The 24,178-nt window shown below is 38.6% G+C and overlaps 1 protein-coding gene across 2 annotated transcripts in view; it reads left to right on the plus strand.

Annotated features, from left to right (window-relative positions):
• Window positions 1–24,178, plus strand: part of LOC131255636 (serine protease SPPA, chloroplastic) — a 105,579-nt gene that overhangs the window by 43,045 nt on the left and 38,356 nt on the right. For both annotated transcript variants that reach the window (XM_058256400.1, XM_058256399.1), the window contains exons 4-6: window positions 3,115–3,285; window positions 3,384–3,487; window positions 11,269–11,336. In XM_058256400.1, the coding sequence (XP_058112383.1) occupies window positions 3,115–3,285; window positions 3,384–3,487; window positions 11,269–11,336 (343 nt within the window). The remainder of the gene's footprint in view (window positions 1–3,114; window positions 3,286–3,383; window positions 3,488–11,268; window positions 11,337–24,178) is intronic.

A 24,178-nucleotide genomic window follows, 5' to 3' on the forward strand; every position in this document is an offset into this window, starting at 1 on the left:
GCCATCATATGGAGAATGGAGTCATATTAAGTCCAAAGGATTTGAACCATATCATTAGAGGGATTGTGGTCAATTGTAGAATTGGAAATGGAAGATGCCCTTGATTCAATAGACATATAATGAGCTCTTTGTTTCGTCATTGAAGGCGCTTTCTTCCAATAAGTATTGACAAAATGATTCCTCTACTTACAATGGGTACAGAAGCATTTTCCTTTACCATGGCCCCTTGCGTCATGGCTAAAATTATTTCCTCGGCCTAAGTTCCCTTTGTAGATGAGTGCTGATTTTTCTATGGCAGGAACCAGTGTTTCCATCACTCTCCTACATCGCTCGTCTTTGAGTAGAAGGGCGCACATATCGTTGAGACTAGATAGGTTCGATGCCAGAGGATTTGAACATGAATGGATTCAAAATCACTATTCAATCCTGCTAATAACTCAAATAATTTTTTCTGTGCTTTATCATCTTTTGAACAAATGAACTTAACATCCTCAGAAAGTGCCAATTCCTACTAGAGACTTCGAAGTTTTATTTATTCTGTGACTGATTTCTGCCCTGGCGAAGAGAATCTCTCTTGAGGTAGCTGGTAGATCTGGGCAACGTTATTTTCATTCAAATATAACTCATGTACTGTGTCCACTGCTTCTTTATGGAGGAAAGCAAATATAACCCTCTGCTATAGGAAATTTTTGTCCAGTCAGCCTGGTATTCATTACTTGGAGACTTGGATTTTCAAAATGATGCATCTCAGAGGCCATTTCATATATCCCAGATGTAATTTTGGAAGACAGCATAGCTATCAAGACAAAATTACAATAACAAATGGCCTAGATGTAATAATGTAGATGAGTCAGATCTAGATGCAACAATATCAATACCAGTAATCGAGTGCAGCAAAAAAACTGAATTCCAATCAGTTCAAGTGTGAATAAGAGAAAAAAGAGATTATGAAACTCAGCAAGGAACCCAAAGATTAGGTCTAGATCTGATCATACCTTCAAGATCAACCAAGTAGACAGGTGTATTCCACACGATAGCCCTTAATAAACAACCAAATAGTATGAATGAAGAGCAAAAGAAAAATATGTAGAAACAGTCCATGGTTCCTTTGTAGGAAATGAACGATTGACCCAAAAACCCAAACGAACCAATTTCTTTCAAAGATCCGCAACGATGGATAGATTCCACAAAAAACTGAACAGGGGTAAATTTAAGTTCCAATTCCAAGAGATCTGACAGATCAATGGTCGAGATTGATTTTGGATGATTTTTTATGAAAGTAGAAGAAAAATGGAAAAGCTGATCTCTGAGGAGCCAAATATTGCCAAAAAAAAAGTGTGTAAATCACAGTAGATTCCCCTCTATTCAACTATGCACATGATCTTCTCCCTTATCAGTGGAAGAGGGCCCTACGTGATGCAGGTGATCGTATGGTCTTCAAGAAGCAAACAGTTTAAAATATGTGGATCTTGGAGCTATCTCTTGCTCTGATACCATGTAATGAGATGTAAATCTCACAGAGAAATAGAGAAAAACAAAGAGAGGATGCTTGAAGTAAGAAGATTCCTTTTGTCCACTTCATTTCTCAGGTAGCTTATAGAGAGAGGCTAACTTTAGAAAATACTGGCTAAGACCTAATTAATATGTAGTAAGAATAAATACAATATATTACAGGAATGGTATGATGAGGAGTACAGAAGAAAGGTTGCCCAAATCTGTGTAATACTCCGCAGGAGTGTGCATGAGGCGAACTCCAACAATGTCTGCCTGTTTGAGAATATTTTGTGATATTGGTTGTTGCAACTATATTTGTCATCTACATAGATTTCTGTTCATCTCTACCACTCTGCTGATTCTGGCTTTGGAATTTATGGGCTGTGATTACTATGTCCATCATCGCTCTGACAGCACAACCAACTATGGCTCTAATCACACTATGCCCACTAGCTGGCTTGTTCGTACTGTTATGCCATAGATTATCATGCCTTTGATGCCGTTGGAGCCAACAGCTCTGGAGCTAGGATCAAAACTTCTTGTGATTGGACATTATTGGCTAGATATTAAAGGTTAGAACCAATGAAGAGGCCAAAGCTTACGCTTTCTGCAACATTCTTTGGTCAATTGAAGAATGTTCTGAAACATCCAACACTTTTTACTTTTGAAAAGATATTCTACGCAGATTTTGGCATTTGGATATCTATTTGAGAAAGGATAATTTGTGTTCAGATCTCACTGATAAAGCACATTTATCTGTGTATCGGAGATGCTAGGTTGACTGTTTTGGTGTAGACAATCCTTGTGTTATTGTGACCATAATTAGTTTCTGCAACAAGTATGCAGGAGTTGTACTGGAGAATTTGGCTAAAGGAAATAAGTCAAAACCATTGGCCCCGAAACATGACAAATGGATGGAATCCCTAAAACAGACTATCAAGATTATGAATGATAAATCTTACCTATGCATCACTTGTGGCATGCATTGTGAACAGGGCACATGAGTGGGATCTAAATCATCCATCAGGTAGGCTCCACCATGGATTTGACCATATCCGAAAGATAGGATGGCTAGGAAATCTTAACTGCCAGCTTTGAGGGACAAAGATGGACAGATAAAAAAAACTTGATCAAAGTTCCATATCAATTCTCAAATTTAGCAGTTGTGGTCGTCTTATTGGCATGATTTTGGTCATGATCACATCATGGTGGCTCCCACCTGATGTGAATCTCAGATTTCTCATGCATCTGCCCTGTCCACATGCGTGCTAAGTAAGGTGTGAGTTAGAACTACATTTCTTCCGTGCATCTCTGATTTCTGACACATCTGTCCTGTCCACATGCATGCCAAGTAAAATGTGAGTTAAAATTACATTCCTCTGAAGAATCTACATGGTTAATGCTTCCAAGAAAATGGCTAATCTGCCCTCTTGGAATGAGCTTAATTGGCAGGCTTTATGAAACTCAATTTTGAATATGATCGAATGCAAATGATACATTTAAAAGGACTCTTGTCTGAACTTATGACAGCAAAAAAACTGCGTTCTACTTTCAATGGATGGCAAAGCTTTTTTTCCTTTGCTAACATGCTATGAATATGCATTACTCAATGTTTTGCAGGTGTTTTCGAGAAAATAGGAATTCAACCACAAATAGAACGCATAGGAAAGTATAAAAGTGCTGGGGATCAACTCTCACGCAAAAGTATTTCGAAAGAGAATTTTGTTATGCTGACTTCATTGCTTGAGAACATTTATGGGAATTGGCTGGATATGATTTCTTCCACTCAAGGTGCTTTAAGCCCTTTGGCTTTAGTTTCCTAGGATTTGAATTGAACCTATTGAACTTCAAAACTGATTTACAGGAACTGTGAACTTCCATTGTTCCAGGGAAGAGAAGAGATGATATTGAGAACTTCATTAATGAAGGAATTTACAGAGTGGAAAGACTGAAAGAGGAAGGCTGGATAAAGGATTTGCATTATGATGATGAGGTAATTCCTGTCCAAGTTTTTCATTGAGATTTAGGTGAATAGAATGTTAGTTAAAATGGCAAGTTGTATGCTATTGATCGTTAACCTTCTTTAGGCATTATTGAAGTGTGATGGTTCTTTGTATCTAGTTTTGACATCGCTCATTTTTAAGTGATTTCCTATTGTTAGAAGAGTGTTTTGCATATCAGTTCCATCCCTTGCTCTTAGAAACATGCTTTTGGTAAGGAAGCTGATAACATTTGGTGATATTTTTGCTTGAGGAATTTATTGTAGTTATAAGATCATCATTTTCCTCATCACCATTGTAGCCTTGTATCAGCTATTTGGGGTTGATTTTGTGAATCCTGTTGCCAGTCATTCCTAAGGCCCTGTCTTGGACAAGTGAGCAACCTTTGTTGTCTAATTTAACTAACTTGATCCAAGTCTTTCTAGGTCTTCCTCTCATACTTCTTTTAGCCCCTTCGATCCCAATTAGTGTTCTCTTCCTTACTAGTCTAATCTTCATTGCACATGACTCGATGATCTCAATCTGCTGTCCATCGTTTTATCTTTTATTGGGACTAGTATGTATGGTGCTATAGATGACCTCATTCTAAGTTTCTAACTCTATTCTTCCTAGTTTCCCAAACATCAATTTCAACATCCACATGTTTGCAGCACTCAATCTTTGCTCTTGCTGCCTTCTAGCTGCCAACACTTCACCCCTTGTGGCACATCTGGTCAAATAGGTATTGTGGAATATAGTGGCAAGATCACTGGAAAAATTCGACAAAAATAAAGGAGTCACCAGGAACCAAAAATCACAGATCTACATAAAGCTAGAATCTCTAGGTCCAATTAACCTCAAGGTTAAGATCAGAAGGTTTGATTGAAAAACTAAACTATTGGTCTAGCTTCTGAAGATCCGAGCATGGGCCTCGGATAGAGGAAGGTGTTAGGTACCTTCTTTGCCCATATGTGTGTATGATCTCTGCTTTACCGGATTCAAGATTCTTAGAATTAGAACTCTTAGCAAAAAATTGCAGATTAGAAAAAAATGAAATAAAAAATGAAAATGCAAGCAAGCAAGGGGGTGTAAGAGAAGAGGAATGTTGCAAGCAAATGAATGAAAATGTCACCTCTATGGAGGGTCTTGCTCTAGCGATCTGAGCAGGAAAGAACTCTACATTCCTCCCTTGCACTAGGAAACAATAGGACTAAAAGCATCTTAGATCCTTGACTCTCCTTGATGCTTGAGTACCTTTGTTTCCCAAGATATAAATTCTAGGGAATGATATACGAGAGTGGAAATGTTGAAATGTAATAATATGAAATTTTGTCTAAAGTGTCTTTTAGTTTTCTATGGATGACATTGGTTCCAGAGATTTGAGTAGGAACTCTCTAATCCTCTCTTGCACTAGGAAGTACAAGGTGGATTAAGGGGTTCTTAGATCCTTAATTCTCTCTCCTTGACATGATATGCTTATTGTTGTTACGCATTACGGGAAAGGCCAAGAGAAGGTGCGATGGCTAGGAAAAAAGGTTAACGAGCAACAGAATGGAGGCGAAAGGGACTAGAAGGAAGAGGGGAGGGGAATTCGAAAGTGGCCATTGGTTTGGGGGATACTGTGAATTAGAACAAGGGTAAATCAGGGCTCAATGAGGGGATGGCTTTAGGGGAACCACTACAGGCAAGGATCAAATCCTTGTCTCTGAAATAGAGGAAGGAGAAGTGCAATGTGAGAATCACGGGGAACAAAAGCTAAGAAGTGGAAGGATGCTTGTGGAACTTCCAACTCTATTTGTGGAAGGTTTCCCTGTTGGGTGGCTTCTGATAAATTTCTCGTGTGTTTGGGAGGGCAGGAAAGGTATTGGAGGTATCAATATCTTGGGATTGGAATACATCTGCTCCACAGGGCTTTACATTTGTGCGGATGTCCTCGGAGGAGGTGGTGAAGGCAATGGAAATGCTACACGGGGAGAGCTTTGGTGGAAGAAAGCTAATGGTGCAGAAAGCCCGATTTGGCCCTAAAGTAAAAAATAGAGAAGGCGTTGTGAAACCCAGTCCTCGGGATTGAAAGAAAAAGAGGACTCAGATGGTGAGTAGTTCGATGTATTGCAAGGTTAATACAAGGGCAACTTATCAAGGAATCGAGAAAAGATCGAGGTCTTTCCGTGATATGGTGGTGGGGGAAAAGCTTCAAAAGAAGGACCAAGTTGGGGAGTTAGTTAATGACGGTCCTAGGAAGTGAGAGTAGGGAGACAGAGATCCGAACGAGGGGAGATGGATATGGTTTGCATGGCGAGGAATGAATGTGTAGTTAGAAAGCAGGAGGTGATTTAAAAAGCTTAGGAATCTTTGCAGTGGTTGCTGGTCGTAGAAACGACTGAGGAAGCTACGTTATCTCAAGTCAGTGCATGGATTGAGGATTATGGTGGAATTCATACTAGACTTATGTATCAAACCAATTAAGGCCAAAGAGGTGTGGATATCAGTTAACTTGGGTATCTACTTGGACCAAGCAATTTTCGCAAACACTTAGTTTAGAGAGGAACCGATGAAACAAGGAAGTGGGTGGATTGCTCCTTTGGGTAGGAAGAGGCCCAACATCTCATATGGGGAATCTCGCCACAACTCTATAGTAGGGAAGTGTTTATTGAAATAGGGGGTTACTTGGGTGGGGTGAGGGCGATCGATCCCACGACGGAGGACGACGAGGAATTGGGAGTAGTTTGGGTGTGTGTGTGGAGAAAGTGAATGGTGCTAGAACCAAAATTGGTGATTGTAGTCATTGGTGAATTCTAAAAGTGGAAAGAGAAGCAATGGGGAGCGCCGGAACAATGGGCGGAGGTATGGGCTCGTAGATGCAGTAGCAAAACGCTGGATGGAAGTGATGTCGGAGAGAGGAGGGAAGAAGGGAGCACTTTCTCAACTCTCCAGCAAAACTCCAGCTTAGGAAGAGGCTAAGTGGTAGAGCCCTATTCGCAGCCCAAGGGTAGGTGGGGAATCAAGGGGCACTTGTTTTGAGAAGACAAATATTGGATAATGCGTTAATTGCCAATGAACGTATTGACTCGTGGTACAAGGCCAAGCAATGGGGAGTTGTTTGTAAGCTTGACATTGAAAAAGCTTATGACTATATCGATTGGTACGTCGTTCGTACGTACGGATGATGTCAACAAGGTATGGCTAGGCAACCCTTTGAAGCAAGAACTTATGGGATTTGAAAGAGAATGATTTTATAAGAGTATTGGTGATTTTTCTATAATTTTTGGATATGTTTTTTGTTGTTTTGAAGTGAAAATAGAGAGAAAAAGTTCAGATTTCAGTTTTCTTGTTGTGGTGTTTTTCTGGAGGTATTTTGGGCATATTTTCCACATGGAGCAGGTGTGGTGGATCATGTGCAATCATCAGAAACAAGAATTGTGAAATTCCGTCAAGATTTAGGTGTGCCATGGTGTTTTTTTTTTTTTTTGAAAAATTGGTGCCATTAGCTCTTGTTTTTGGGTTTTTTTTTTTTTATTGGAATTTCTTTGTGCCTTCATGTTCTGAAGTTGTGAGGTTGTGAAATGAGATGTAGAATCATGTTGAAGAAGGTGATTGTGTAGTTGGTGTTCTCGTTCCGTGCTTAGAAGTGCTACGCATACAAACTATTTAACATAATGCTTGAGCCAACTTGAAATGGAGTATTTCTGCAAGTAGTGGAGCTTTCTTTTTTTGTTCATCATTTTTTCCTTTATTACTTATTTCACTCATATAGTATTCCATGTGTTGCACACATTTATGTATCGTCTCATGTGTTGTGAGTGTAGTTCACTCGTTTGTTGTGCAATTTTGCATGTGTTTGTGAGAGGGTTTTGCATTTGAATAATGGGTTGGTGACTCCATGGTTGTTGAGTATGGTTATGGCCTCTTATTTGAAGAGAAGATTTAGCAAATGAAGTTCAAGCTACATTCTATAGACAACCACCAATCAAAGATCTTGCATCTTGCTATGTTGTGTTTAAGGGGAACAACAGCCCATGCTGATTGTCATCATTTTCTTTGTATGTGTTCAAAGCTGGGCATGATCGATATCCATGCTCCAGCTTGAGGTGGAGTGTGGAAATGCATATAATTTTGTCTATGTGTGTGTGTGTGTGTGTGTGTGTGTGTGTGTGTGTGTGTGTGTGTGTGTTTTGTACTCCTGTGGAGCATTGTATATTTCTCTCAAGTTAATGTATGTGTGTGTGTTTGGGGGTCAAGAGACAACATATACAACACAAAAACCCTAGCTATTTCCCCTCTTTTTGCTCTTATTTTCCTCACCTCTTCTTCCTTTCATTTGATTCTTCTATAATCTTCATGTACTCCTCTCACTTATGGGATAAGGTTATAGAAAGAATCGAAAGAAAGTTTTTGGTGTGGAAACAACAATATTTGTCTCTTGGGGGTCCGATTAACTCATTAAAGAAACTTTTTCCAATATGTCAGTTTACTTTATTTCACTTTTCAAATGCCCTAAGTTTGTCATTCTTCAGCTTGAACAATTGTGGAGAGATTTTCTATGGCAAGGGGATGAAGCTAAAAATAGATTTCGTTTGCTCAATTGGAATGAAGTTTGTAGACCAATTGACAATGGAGATGCAGGAATTAAGGTCTTGGAGTATATGAACATTGCTTTACTTGGTAAATGGCTTTGGTGCTTTGGATCGAAGCAAGGAAGATTGTGGAGGGAAATTATCGCTTCTAAACATGGTATAGAGGAGAGGTGATGGGCGGTGAATAGATCTTCTCTATATCGGGCCTCAAGTTTGTGGAAAGCGGTTGCATCGGCAGAACATTTGTTTATTAGAGGGGTTTCATTCTTTGTATGTTCCATTAGTCACATCCGTTTTGGGGTGGATATATAGGCGAGAGACACGACTTTTCAAGATGATTTCCCTAATGTGGCTCATCTCGCTACATATTGTTTTGTTTCTGTTCAAGAATGCTTTTCGGAGATAGGCGGTTTGATTGTGTGGTTCTCTCCTTGTCAAAGGAATATGTTAGATTAGGAGATCTTTGAGTTTGTGGTTTTATTGGACAGATTGAAGAATATCGTCACTTTGATTTGAGAAGAAGATGTCATGGTTTGGAAAGTTCATAGTTCGGGCCTCTTCTCTGTTCGCTCCTCTCCTCCCGTTAGTTAATTTGCGGGGAGCCCAAAGTCTTCATCTTCATCATCTGTGTTGGTTGTACCACGCTCCTCCTAGAGTGACGGTGTTTGCTTGGCTCGTGGGAAGAAAGAGAGTCTTAACCATTGATAATTTGGAAAGAAGGGCCCTCGTTCTCCCTAATGTGTGTTTGCTATGTATAGAAGATGTGGAATTGATTGATCACCTTTTCATTCATTGTAGTTTTGTTCATAAGGTGTGGGACTCTTTCCTTTTGGCACTCCATTCGCTTGGGTTATGTCATGTTCGATTACAGGATTCTTTTGAGCTTATCACGGGGGTTAGTTTTGAGGCATCTTCTTTTTCTTGCGGTGCTTAGAACCATATGGGGAGAGCGCAACAAGAGATGCTTTTGAAATAGGAAATCTTCACATGACGAGGTCATTAGGGAAGTCAAATACAATGTTTTGGGTTGGGCTTCTATTGTAAAGGCAGTTATTTCTGCTAATCTCTCCTCCATCTTTGAGTTATAGTTTCTTGTTGTATTCTTTTGCGCTTTTTTGCACTTCTCCAATAAATTTTGTCATCTTTAAAAAAAATGTAAAAAAGACGCATACGTAATAAGTTTCTTGTTAATGGGGGGTTTAAAAGCATGTAACCCTAACTAAGGGAAACATAAGAGAAACATGGGCAAAATAGTCTAATTTTTCAACGATACTTCAAGAGATGCTAAAATGCACATATTTGCATATTTAAGAATCAAATAATAGAAAGAAAAAAAAGATGCATATTTGCATATTTAGGAATCAAATAATAAGTTTCCCTTTAATTGGGCCTAAAAGCATGTATCATTAACACAGGAAAACATTGGGGAAACATGGGGAAAATTCTGGATCTATCCATCCATGTATGCACACACATACATGATCCATCCATCCATGCGTTCATGTATACACAAATACATATAGATACAAAGACGCATACACACACATCCATCCAACCATCCATCCATCCATGCATGCATATATACAGACATCCATCCATGATCCATCCATGCATGCTTACATATGCACACATACAAACATGCATTTCCGATATGGGGGTGTAACAAGCCACCTTGAAAAAACGCACCGTAACAGACCGTTACAGTCCATTTTAATGGTGTAATGCTGCCACATAAGACCCATTTCTGGAAAAAAAAACCCATAAAAAGTTGAAAAAATGTATTTTCAGAAGAAAAAACTTACCTTTCTTCCTTTTTCTCTTTTCTCTTCCCTTTCCCTCCTTTCTTCTTCTTTCTTCTTCTCCTCTACAGTTCCTCTCTCTCTCTCTCTCTCTCTCTCTCTCTCTCTCCCTGGCTCTTCTTCTTCTCGGACTTCTCTATGTGTCTCTCTCTCTCATCTTTTGAAAAGCAATGGACATACATGGCTTCTTTATATGCAAGTTTTTAAAAAGATCAGTTCCGGCCCATCAGCAGATGACTCCAAACCTTTTATGTGTGTGAGACATCCAATCCAGCGCATCAGCAGATTACTTCCAACCCTTTATGTATGTGAGACATCCAATCCATCTAGTAGGTTGGTCCCACCACAAGGATCACCTTTTGCAAAACTTAGGTATATCCAATGTCCATAGGTTGGCCCCACCACGAGGATCACTTTTTGCAAACTTAGGTATATCCAAAGTCCATAGATTGGCCCCACCATGAGGATCACTTTTTGCAAAACTTAGGTATATCGAATGTCCATACCATCACTATCGTTACATTTATCCTTGGGTTGGGGATACGGAAACATGCATCGTTATCACTGATATTATTGCTGCTACCTGGAAATGTATCACTAATTGAGGGAAACATTGGGGGGAAAATGAGGAAATGGTGGAATTTCTCAATGGAACTTCAGGAGACGCTAAAATACACATATTTGCATATCTATGAATCAAATAATTGTAAAAGATGCATACATATAAGTTTCTCTTAATGCGGGTCTAAAAGCAAATAACACGATGGGAATGATGAGCAAAGGCCAACGGCGGATTGAGGAGGCTACCGAGCTCTCCCACAATAGGAAGGGTAGTAACAAATCAGGTAACTTAGATGGTACAGTAGGTTGTGATGGAGATATGATACATGAGAAGAGGAGGGGGAGTGGATAGAAGTCTAGAGGAAGAAACCCATTAGGGCAACAGGGAAGAAAGTTTTGGCAGGGTACCCGACGTTGTACATTACAAGGTTTTCGGAGGGTTGGCTTTCGATTAACTTCTCCAGAGTCTTCGGAAAGTCTAGGGTGGTTATGGAAGTGGTGATGCTGCGGGATAGGTTCTCCGGGGAATATTGGGGATTTGCCTTTGTGCGAATGAACGATAAGAATGAGGCAGAAAGGGCAATCGAGCTTCTTCACGGGGAGAGCTTCGAAGGTAGAAAACTGAGAGTTCAGATGGCTCGGTTCGGACCTGAAATCAAAAACAGAGGAAAGAAGAACTCAGAGGGAAAGGGGGGAGTATTCCAGCTACAGCGGAGGGTAAAGTTTTGAGTTCCTGTGGATACTATGGCCATAGATTTTCACTGCTGTTGAACTCCATGGATATTTTCTTTAGTTTAATTGAATGGTTCTCATATAGTAATTGACTTTAATAGAATTTGTTATTTGGTAAAAACAATGCAGGTTATGTCAATGCTAAAAGAGAGAGTGGGTCAGCCAAAGGATAAACAGCTCCTCACAGTTGATTACAGGTAATCAACATCTTTCAGAAGACCATTGATGAGGTATTGTTGTGGAGAACTTATATTGGTAAATGTACTGAATATTGCCATTTTCTTTTGACTGCTGCAAGAAATTATTATGTTGTGTTTTCATTTTTTCACTTCTTTTATACAAAATGCAATACCGAATCTTTTAGGGCCTGTTTGAATCAATGTAATTCATGGGAATTACAATGTATTTATCCCTTTTTAACATTAATTACTTACATAGGAATTTTGGCTGGAAGGGAGGCTGTATGACGTTGACAGCAACACCTTTTGGGTTCGAAAATTGAGATGGACTATGTTGCTTCCACCATGATGTATGCGTTTTATCCATGCCATCCATTCATTTTTCCAGATCATTCTAGTGCATGATCCATAAAATGAGGCAGATCCACAGGAAGAACATTTAAATGGTTATTGTTCAATCCCTGCTGTTTTCTGTGGTGTGGTCCACTTGAGGGTTCAATCTGCCTCATTTTTGGGCCCATGCGCTAAAATGATCTGAACTATTGAATGGATGGCGTGGATATAACACATATATCATGGTGGGACCCACCGAGTTTTGGCTTGGAATCACCTGTTATGGTGCAATTTTCGAGGTGCAACTCGTTCCTTCCAAACACCTTTGGTATTGCCTAACTGTATGCATTTATTGCTGAATTGAGAGAAATTACATGGAAATTCATCCCAACCAAACAGTTAAGTCACAAATAGTTAAAGAATCTATGATTTATATGTTGGTCATGGATGTTAAAATTCACAACTTGAATTCGTTGGAAATAAGAGAATAATGTCAACTTTACAATCATATCTGCAATTTGTTTCTTAATGAATAACAATTATTTATTGAAGAAAAGATTGAGACCACATATATCCTAAACCCTTGGTAAAGACATCAGCAAGATGGTCTCTGCATCTCAAAAATGAGGTACGTTCTCCTGGTACTCTATCATTGACAAAGTGAGAACTCCCACCATGAGCTATTGGTCAATCGTATTGGCATTCTAGGGTTTGTGGCAGGTTATGATCCTTGAGAGAGTATAAAGATGTTGCATCTTTTTTGGTCAGTATGGAAAAATTACAGACACTTATTCCTAGAAATAAGGAAACTGGCAAGCCATGTTGTTTTTCTTTAGTAGATTTCTTGGACAATGTCTTGAAAGCTATTGGAGTTCTGGGTTGAAGGTTGTAGTTGGGTTCTACCGACAAATCTAGCAAAGAGTGAAAAGAATGGAGCTCAAGTTCTTAGAAAAGGGTGGATGAAAGTGCACAGTCCAAGAAGAGGGTGGAGATGTGTGGAAGAGATGCGATGACTCAGGTAATAGCAGGAGATTGCTATTTGCAAGGTAGGAAGAAAAAGTTTCAGTGAGGCGTGCAGAGAAGGGCCCCAGCAATTTCTCAAGGGGCATAGAAAGACATTGGATGGCAAAATGAGGGTGGTAGTGAGGAATTCCATGGCTGCTAACAGAAGATAACTGCTGAAAGCTTGGCTAGTTGACAAGGTTGACTTCAACGAAGTGAATGCGGAGGATTTGCAAGTGTGCAAATAAACAGTGTAGAAAGGAGATTTTGATTTGGGTGAAGAAATTGAATGGGTGCTCAACACTGTACACGCTTCTATATGAGGTAGAAACTGCGAGAATCCTCAGCACGGTCTGGGAGGCATGGAGGGACTGGCGTGATCATTTGAATGAAACAATAGTCTCACTGGGCAGATTGCATTGTTTAGAGTCTGGGACTGCCCCTCCATGCATGGGATGTGGAGGTGTTTGTGCCCTTAGGCTCTTACTTCGGCATGGCATTGGAAGTCGATCCTTGATCAGTTAAATACATGAGGATTGGGAAAGTGAAGGTGCTACTTGATGGAATCGTGTCATGAGTTCAGAATTGTTTGTTCTATTGATCGTTGAAGGCGGATTGTAGGCAGTGAAATTGAGGAAGGGCAATCATCCATGCGAGGTTTGAGAATAGAATCTGGCTCTTGGGGCTAATTTTTGCGAGCTTGCCAAAATCCATGAAGGACATATTGGGAAAGAGGATACACGCTATGTCGAGGGGGATCTCTAGAGTTGACATGGAAAGGTAGGGCCATTGAGATAGGCAACAAGACTGTTAGATGGTATGCTCCTGAAGAAGTCATGGGTAATTTTAGAGTAGCAAAAATGTTGTTTTCCAGAAGGACAAAGACGTGTCAACTGGAGAGTCACCGACTAAGCAAGAAGTAGTTTGGGTGTGTAGCTTTCCCCTGGAACTTGATTGGCAATGAGGTGATTTTGAATGATTCCTCATCTCCTATTTTTCCATTTAAGAAACAATGCAGTTCTCGCAAGATATTACATTGTATCCCTTCTTGAGAAATTGAGATTTCTTCAATTGGGTATGGAATTTTGGATGATGTGGATGGTCCCTTGGTTGACTATAGGCTCTAGTCTTTTTCATGTGTACATGTAGTCTGTGTGATCCTTTCTCACGTAGGACTAAGTTTGGTCTCGTCTTGGCCTGCAAAACACTCAAATCTGTTCAAATGCAAGCAGTGGGTTGTGGTGAAGGTCAAGTTGGGCTTCGGGATAAATGACTTGAATTGGATCTTACTCGAGAGGAGTGGTTTGTGGGGAAAGATGAGCAAACCAAGGTGTTGTCCTTATGTTTTGGCTTAACACCCCTCTCTCCCTGGGCTATCAGTTTTATTGCGTGATATATACTGGTTTCGGTCAATACATTAAACATTGATTAAGAGTCCAATTTTGGGCTAGTGTGTGATTAAGATGATTTGTAATTTGGTCCGTGCTTCTGATCTTTGAAAGTTCAAGTAATTCCTACATCCTAGTTGATTCAAAGTTTTAGTTTGAGTTGGTTTCTTAATTAGTAGAATCTTTTTATGAAGTTGGTTTATGAGTAATGTTCCAAATATCAACGATATCATCGGTACGACTAGGTCAGTGATACTGAAACTGCTTCAAGTTCAAAAAAATTTTGTATCATGAACAAGGTATTCAAAATTGGTTACATAGCGGCCGATATGTAACTGTCAATACTGTTACGCGATGTGGGGTCGAAATGATGACACCCTAGATTTTGGAATCGTAATGGCCGTTACCCCCCCCCCCCCCCAACAATAACGGTTAAAAAAAAGGCTACTCTTTTGTTTTTTTTTTAATTTTTAAGTTGCGATTTTTCTCATTTTTTGCACTTTTCTCTTCCAAATTCTTTCCCAAACTATTCTACTGCAAATTCCGACAAATCTTAGCTTGAATTTAGGGATAAAAACAAGTTATTTCAAGGATTTTGTTGAATCGAAGCTCCGTGGGCTATTTTCCAAAAAATCTTCAAAAATAGGTATTTATACATTCTTTTTTTTTTGAAACTTTGTTGTTATAGTTGAATGTAATGCGTTATTCAAATTAGAACGTAGGAATATGCATTTTACAGATTATGCAATTGGTTTTCTTCTTCTTCTTCTTTTTCTTCTTCTTTTTTTTCGGACTATTTTCGGCCGATTTTTAAAAATTAAGAAAGATATTTTTTTCAATCCTTTTCTGTTTTAATGGTTGAATATGATGTAGTAATCATAGTAAAACATATCAATCTGCATTTAACAGATTATGCAATTGGTTTTATATTATTATATTTTTATTTTCTTATTTTCGGTTGTTTTTAAAAATTAAGAAAAAATATTTCTTTTCTCAATCTTTTTCTGTTTTAATGGTTGAATATGATGTGTTAATTATAGTAAAAATTATCAACGTGAATTTAACATATTATGCAATTGATTTTTCTACTTTTTTTTTAAATTTTTAACTATTTTCATTCGATTTTTAGCAATTAGGAAAAATTATTATTTTTCAATCTTTTTCTGTTTTAATGGTTGAATATGATGTGTTAATCATAGCCGAACATATCAATGTGCATTTAACATATTACGCAACTAATTTTTTTTTTTTTTTTTGTATTATTTTCAGGCGATTTTTAACAATTAGGAAAAATCATTTCTTTTTTTCAATCATTTTCTATTTTAATGGTATATGATGTGTTAATCATAATAGAACATATCATTGTGCATCTAACAGATTATGCAATTGATTTTATATATATATATATATATATATATATGGACTATTTTCGGTCAATTTTTAAAAAATAAAAAAAATCTTTTTTTAAATCCTTTTTTGTTTTAATGGTTGAATATGATGTGTTGATTATAGTAGAACTTATCAATGTGCATTTAATATAGTATGCAATTGATTTTTTTTTTTTTAAAGACTATTTTTGACCGATTTTTTAAAATTAGGAAAACCATCTTTTTCAGTCTTTTTTTTTTTTTTGAATATTTATATTAGTTGAATATGATGTGTTAGTCATAATAGAATATATCAATGTACAGTTAATATATTTTGCAAATGTTTTTTTTTTTTTTTTTGGTAATTTTATTTATTGACGAACTATTTTTGGCCGATTTTTAAAAATTAGGAAAAATCATTTTTTTTTTTATACAATTCTTTTCTGTTTTAATGGTTGAATATGATGTGTTAATCATAGTAGAACATATCAATATGCATTTAACAGATTATGCAACTATATATAATATATATATATATATATATTGTATTAGTGACTTTATGTTTATATTTTCTTATTTTGGATAGGTTTTGGACTTTGAGCTTCATAGGGTTTAGAACTTAATTTCTTTTTTAGTGATTAGTATAAGAAGTTCGACCTTTATTTCATTAATATATTTACATAGTTTCGAGATTTAATTAATTCATTCTCTTATAAAAACTGTATTTAAACTTAGAGAATTAGGTAGACTCTAACATAGGCGATATCTATCTAAGAAAATGTTTGGGTTTGGCCAACAAGGAAGTGAGGATTTTGGATGGCAACATTGTCATAGGGTAGGTGGTACTAAGCACTAAATGAAGTGCAACTATTGTGATAGACTAATAACTGGTAGGATTACGTGACTTAAACAATATTTGGCACATCGAAAGGGTTAAGTTGCGCGATGTACCAAAGTATCGAAACAGATAATGACCTTAATGCAAGATAGTTTGGATGTGTCGAAGGGGAAACGTGTTGTTGGGCAGAAGAAGAAATATGCAATTCTGTAGGCTGCTCGACAGGAAGCGTTTGGTCTTGAATATATGGGGGTTCATGATGAAGATACTATTGATTATGACGAATATTCAGATCGGGAAGTAACTATAGTTAGGAGAGCTTACGCTTCTCATCGGTGCATGTTTCGCATGAGGGGGTCTATACGTGATCCCGGGCGGGCGGGGCGTAGGTTTGATGATTATGACGTGTGTTTGGCAGTCGACGGGGGACATTTTCACATGATGCCCCTGTACATATGGAAGAAGAAGTAAATGAGCCTAGGAGATCCTTTGTTGATCCAATCATGTTTAGGAAAGAATCAACTAAACAAAAGAATATGAAACAAATGTGGAGTAAAACTTCTATTGAGAAGCTAAGTAGGGCAGCAACAATGTTATTTATACATGTCAACATACCCCCCAACGTGACCAATTCTCCATATTGGCAAGTGGTAATTGATGCAGCAACAGAAGTATGTGAAGGAATTAAAGCTCCCATGGCTAGGGAGATTCAGTGGAAATGGACAAATGTAAAGTATGCGGATATAAGAGCATACGTGGCTACCTTTAAACCCATATGGCAGGCCAAAGGGTGCACGTTCATGTGCGATGGTTAGACTGGCCCAACCAGATGCAGCATGATCAACTTCATGGTGTACTATCACCAATGTTTGAGTTATCGACGAAATGTCGATATTATCACCGATAATATCGGTGTCGCTAGTCCAGCGACTCCAAAACCCCATTTTTTTGTTTCTCTTCGGATTATCGGCGAAATATCGGAGATATCGGCAAAATATCTGATATATCGGCGAAAATCTTGGATTATCGCCGACAATATCGATATTATCGCAATGTAGCTACCAACCACGATACCTATCATGGGAAAACTGTAGCCAACAGCCCATAAATCCAATAAATAGGTAAGAAAACCTCTCTTTCAAAAAATCGGAAAAAATATAGGAATTGGGAAGATCTCCTACTTATTGATCGGAAGTCGGAGCTCGGAAGAATGCCTCGATCAACAGTGGAAGAACGCCTCGATCGACATTCCGTTCGGATTTACAAGTAAGAAAATCCCCCTTTCTTCGGCAACAATCTTCCTTAAAAAAACCCCCTTTCTTCAACGGCAATTTCTCTTCGACGAGATTTTAAGGTTATATATATATATATATATATATATATATATATATATATATATATATATATATATATATAAAAGAAAAACCTTCTCGGAAGGTAGCGTGACTAGCGTCCAACACGTGGAAGCAAATTGGCTGGTGTACCTCACACCAGCGATATAGCTGCTACATTGACTTCAGCAAGTTCTGTGGGTCTGATCATGAGGTATGTGTTATATCCAAACCATCCATCCATTTGGCGAGCTCGTCTTAAGGCTTGAGATGAAAAATAAGATAGATATAACTATCAAGTGGACCACACTGCAAAAACTAGTGGGGGATTGAACATCTACCATTGAAACCTTTTCTGGGGTCACAGAAGTTTTAGATCAATATGAAATTTGTTTTTCCTCTTCATTCAGGTATTTGTGACCTTATGAACAGATTGGATGTAAAATTAACGTGATGGTGGGCCCTACAAATTGTTTAATAGTGAAAATCATTATCTCCGCTGCTATTTATGGTTTGGTCCAGATGATCTTTGGATATGATTCATTTTTTGGATAATGCTCTAAATTGAACTCTAAAAATGGATGAACGGTGTAGATATAATAAATACATCACTGTGGGGCCCATGTAACTTTGATCTCCTTGGAACTGTTCGTACAACTCGGAGCTCGAGGAGGGTCAGTGCTCGTCTTCGCACGACACGTACCTACAGTAGCTATATAGCTGGTGTGAGGTACACTAGCCAATCCGCTTCCCAAGCGCGTGATGCGGTTTCCCTAGTGACTCTGCCAAGTGGTTGGTCATAAGTGTTATGTGGGCCCCACCATAATCTGTGTTTTATCAACACCGTCCATTCATTTTTACACGTCATTTTAATATTTTATCCGATAAATGAGATTGATTAGAATCTCAGGTGGACCACACCATGGGAAAATAGTAATGATTGAACTTTTATCATTAAAAACCTCTTAAGCCCACTGTAATGTTTATTTGACATCTAACCTGTTTGTCAAATACAGGTTATATTTGTGTTTTCACTTCAACCATGTTTGTATGATCTTATGAAAAGGTTGGATGAAAAATAAACATCACCGTGGGGCTTAGAATGGTTTCAACGGTGGAAATCATTATCCCCACTGTTTACAATGGTATGATCTACTTAATCTTTGCATATGCATCAATTTTGGGCTCAATCCCTTAAATTAGATGTAAAAACAAATGGATGGCGTGGATGGACCACATACATTCAAGGTGGGCCCAAATGAGTTTACTTGGTACGTTAAGAGCGTACTGAGGCTTACTGAGTAACTCAGTACGCAATCTGGACTTCCTAATTAAGCCTTTCGCATGAAGTTATTGCTACATAGAGCCCACCATGATGTTGATTAAAAATCCACCTCGTTCATCCATGTTTTCAAACATTTTAGGGGATGAGACCAAAAATCAGGTGGATCCAAAACTCAATGTGGCCATACGAGAATGAAAACTAGAGAGATTTTTCCACCCTTGAAACCTCCCTGGGCACCATCTTGATGTTTATATGCCATCCAAACTGTTTATAAGTTCATTTTGACTGGGATGAAGTGAAAACACAAAACTATAGCTTTATACCAAACTTTTGTGGCCAGAAAAAAGTTTAAACGGTGGTCACTAAATCTCCACTATTTCCTCTCATGCGGCTGCCTTGAGTTTTGGATCCAAATGATTTTTTGTCTGATATCCTAAAATGATCTAAAAAAACGGATGGACGGGGTGGATTTTTTATAAACATCATGGTGGGCCCCACGTAGCATCCCAATGGAGGAAACGAATCCGCGTCAATTGGTAGAGGATGACCTAGGAACAGTACTGTCAACATGTTGGGCAACAGTACTACTCTCAACTGCCACGGGATCCGGATAATGATTACTAGCCACCTTGTCACTCTATGTGGGGATGAAATAAGGCCAGAAATGTGTATTTTTTTTGAATTCATTTACTTTTGCATGTCTTAATTGTTGTAAGCTTGCATTTGTATTATATAAACTCATTTTGGTTACTATTTGAGTGATTTCTTACGACAACGCATGCCTTTTGGCCCCCATTAAATGGAAACTTATTATTTAATGCATTTTTTTTTGCAATTTTTTCATTCCTGAATATGTAAATATGTGTTTTTAGGCATGTCCTGAAGTTTCACTGAAAAATTCCACCATTTTCTCCATGTTTCCCCCTTTTTCCCTGCATTTCCGGTTATCGACGATATTATCGGCGATAAAGATATTATATCTTTATCTCTGGCCAGCGAAACTTGTAGCGATACCGACAACTTGAACACTGACTATCACTTGGAAATAGTGTATCATTAGTCAATTGATGCATTGGCCGCAAAAAAAAAAAAAAAATACTAATTATATTTTTTCCCAAATGGATAAAGTGGTGGATGAGATTGGAGTGGAGAATGTAGTGCAGATTGTGACAGATAACGAAGCAACATATAAGGTTGTAGTACAAAAGTTGACGATAAAGAGACCACATATTCTGGTCATCATGTGTTGCTCATTGTATTTATCTTATATTAGAAGATATTGGGAAGAAGAGTGTTAAGGAAATGGTCGAAAGGGTAAGATAAATGACAACATTTATTTACAACCATAATCAAGTAGTCGCAATAATGAGGAAGTTCATGAAGGAACGAGAGTTGCTGAGGCCTGCGATGACTAGATCACAAACTTTATAACCTCAGAGAGTTTATACTAGTATAGGGGGGAGTTGAGTGAAATGTTCGCTTCCCGGGATTGGCTCAACATAAAACATGAGAAGAAGACATCAAGGACATTGATTGATGTTGTATTAGAAGAAGGTCCAGAGGATCCTAAAGGTGATGGAGCCACAAATGAGAGTACTCCATCTTGTTGAAACCGACGAAGCACCTACCATGGGCTTCCTTTGTGATGCCATAGATAAGGCGAAGTTGGCAATTTAATGTGATTATACAAGCTGGGAGTCTTATTGGAAGATGGATATCGACAGGGTACACGAGGTCGGACTTATAAGTGTACTGAGTCACGATACAGCTAGCGGGAGGAGGATTTCTTGATGAATTGTGAGATAGAAAAGATCATTCTTATCAATTATTTGATAATCATTAGTCCCAGTCTTAAGTGTTTTTATTAATGTTGGTCCCAATATCAATATTGGTCTAGGTCTTAGTATCAATATTCGTTTTTAAAAAAATAATTAATAATTCTCCACTCCAAATATTTTCTATCTGGATTTTTCCCTATATCAATAGTAAAAGCTTCCCCTAGATGATCACTAATAGCTATACCCTTGAGTACATAAAATGATTCAAGTTTAGGTATGTGGAAAATTGTGTAATCCTAACCTTTCCATTTTTATATTAAAAATATGTCTTTTTTCACTATTAGTTAATGTGGAAATTTATATATCAACGAGTGTTGGCCAAATTATTGATTGACTACAAATTTTTTACAGTGATCTTATGTTGATTGTTTTTACAATACATGGTAAGGCCTCTAAAAATGGAAACTTATTATGCGTACTTGTTTTCTATTATTCAAGTATCAACAATAATAATATCATACTAATATGTGTTTCCGTATCCCTGGTCATCGATGCGTGTTACAATTTTGATACTCTGAACATTGTTTTGTCATGGGCTATTTTAAAAGATTATGTCCATTTGAAGTCGTTTTGGAAATTTTGAAGTCTTGTGTTAGAATATGGCAGATTTTAGATTTTATTTTATTTTTAATGGCTAGTGGGAGTGTTTTAGAATGAGAAAGTTGGGTGGTCTTAAACAGTGTTCGAGATATCGGCATCGCACAATGTATCGCACCCTTGGGATACAGATACGTATTGGTTATCGCACGAGATATATCGTTTGTATTGCATAGTTTATCGCACTTTTTGGGAAACATGGGGAAACATTGGGAAAATGGTTGAAATTTTTAATGAAACTTTGGGGATTGTTAAAAAGGCCCTTAATACACACTTTTAAATCATAACATCACAAAAAAAAGATGCACATAATAAATTTCCTTTGTATAGGGTCCTAAGTTATGCGATGTTTAACTGAACTAACGCAACTATATTTAAATTGAATGCATGATATTTATAAATATATCATAGTCATGTATGAAAACACAGCCAATTCATTGAAAAGTAAAAGAATTGAAGAAGTAAAATTTGATAAATATATACATCAATGATGGGGACTAGTTGTGGTCTAGACCCACGTAGAGTTGCGTGGTGGCTCGTAATCATCATCTCCATCTCGACGGGGCTAGGCATAGTACTGCTGCTCCACAAATCGACAATATTGTGCCCAAGTCATAGTAGAGTGGTACCAGTTAAGATACTCCCTGACATAACGCTGGTACTCATCCTCTCCGAACTGAATCAATACGCCCATCCGTGGGTACTGCATAATCGTCACAGTCTATAACTGATATGGATCTGAGAAGGGCACATATGAAGCTCCTTGGTATCCATATTGTTGGCCATATCCATATTGCTGCTCATATCCTTGCCCATATGCAGAAGTGAACTCCTGACCAGGGTTGAAAAATGATGTGCCATAACTGCTGGAGTCACTCGTCGCATATCCATTAGGTCCATATCCATGTCCATACTGTGGCACAGAACTTGAGCTACTCTCCAGTGTTTGTGATCCGGATTCATGTTGTGGCCTGTAACTCGAGCTCCCCTCCCTCGTCCATGATCCAAATCTAGAGCCACCTCGCCTGCCATGAACGCTTGTGTCTCTCATGCATTTTGCCAGCAGCTCCTCAAAATCTGAAAGTTTATGAGTCTTCTTTTTCTGCAGTAGCTTTTGACGCGTGTATGTCTTATTGTAAACAAGATGGGGTCGTGGTTCTCCTGGACGAGAACCATGGTCAGGGTCCTGCGTGGAATGATCGAAATTCTCCTCCCCGGTAAAAGGGCTAAGAGGCCTCTTATCCTGACTCCCACCCGCGTCGCCACCATCCTCGTCGCCGCCACCACCACCACCATCATCATCCTTACTGTCATCAGAGTCATCGTCACCCTCATCGCCGCCATCATCATCACCGGACTCATTTCCCACATCACTCTCTGACTCAGTCTCGGTGTCAGACAATGTTTCCCTACCACGTGTCCCGCGTGATAGTGACTGCCGTGGGCTGCCCTCCGGATTCCTCGTCGAATGCCTCATTAGGAGACCTCTGCTGCTCCACATGTTTGTCAACATCAATCCCTTGTGTCTCTGCTTCTGCCGCAATATGTGGCTCTGGTCGCCCATCCGAGGTATCTAAGTCATCCGACCTAACCCACTGGTAAACTAGGTCATCCTCCGCATCCTCAGCATATGCACGTTGTCCGACCGTCATCAGGTCTAGTGAGTCTTCCTGTGCTTTTCTTCTTCCTTCCGAGCGAGCAACCTCTCTCGTAACTTCATATTGTAGTGACAATACACTAGCTTCTGAAGCCTCTCATACCCTATTCTATTACGTTTATTTGTATGTATGAGGGAGAATGTACTCCAATTCCTTTCACAGGGTGACGAGGACACCGTCTGTGCAAGCACACGGATAGCCAGTCGTTGTAAAACCTCGCAGTCAGTCCCATACATGGACCACCATTCGCCTGCATATTATAAGATTCTTTCATTATCTTAGATTTTCTAAAATAATATAAAAGTTGAGTTTACTACAATGACTCACATGGCATCATGGCGTTCCTTAACTTCACCACAGGGTGACACCTAAACATTCCAACCGCATCACGGAATTTAACAATCTGTTGATGGCGTATAGCAACCAAAACAAGTATTTAATGATTGAGATGACGATAAGGAGAATGTAAGTGCGGAACATATTTACCTCACTGCTAAAGGTGCCTTTCCCTGGACAGTCAGGGAATAAGTGATCGTACACCTCATGCACAACCCTCTTTAATGAATTATCTTCGAAGAGGTTCCGGCTATAGTGGTATTTGGGATTTAGGAAATACTCTGAAAACCAACATATACACATCAGTACAACCCTCGTTTATTATTGCATATAGAAAAAAAAAATCCATATAGGTACTTACCAGCCTGATGTAGTGGGTGAGAAAGTGTCATTTCCCCACGGTCATCTATTATTGCATGCACCCACTTATATGCATTGGGAGCTTTAACCATGATGGCCTCTTTCATCAGCTGTATAGACGGATACAGCGACCCCATCGATAGATTTGTCTCATTGTCCACCATCCTCAACAATACATAAATGGGCTCTAGAATACCCATAACACCACGCACTTTATCCCAAAATGAATTTTCCAGCACCAGCTCCTCAATTCTATAGGTTACTTTCGTCAACCTCTTTTTCCATTCTACGTAATCATGAGAGGCGAAAAGCTCTCGTAACCCCTGTTTGTGTTTGAGAAGGCTACTTAAGGCGATATAATTTGTGGCGAATCGCATTGCTCCGAGGCGCACTATATCCTCACCACACCTCGCGCATTACGGCTAATAACCAGCTGTGGTTGTATATAAATTTTGTGATGAGTCATGCATCAGTAATTACAGTCTTCACCGATGGCCTATCCCCGATCCCCTCCAGTATGAGATCGA

Source organism: Magnolia sinica, chromosome 9, assembly GCF_029962835.1.
Source record: "Magnolia sinica isolate HGM2019 chromosome 9, MsV1, whole genome shotgun sequence".
Taxonomy (NCBI): Eukaryota; Viridiplantae; Streptophyta; class Magnoliopsida; order Magnoliales; family Magnoliaceae; genus Magnolia; species Magnolia sinica.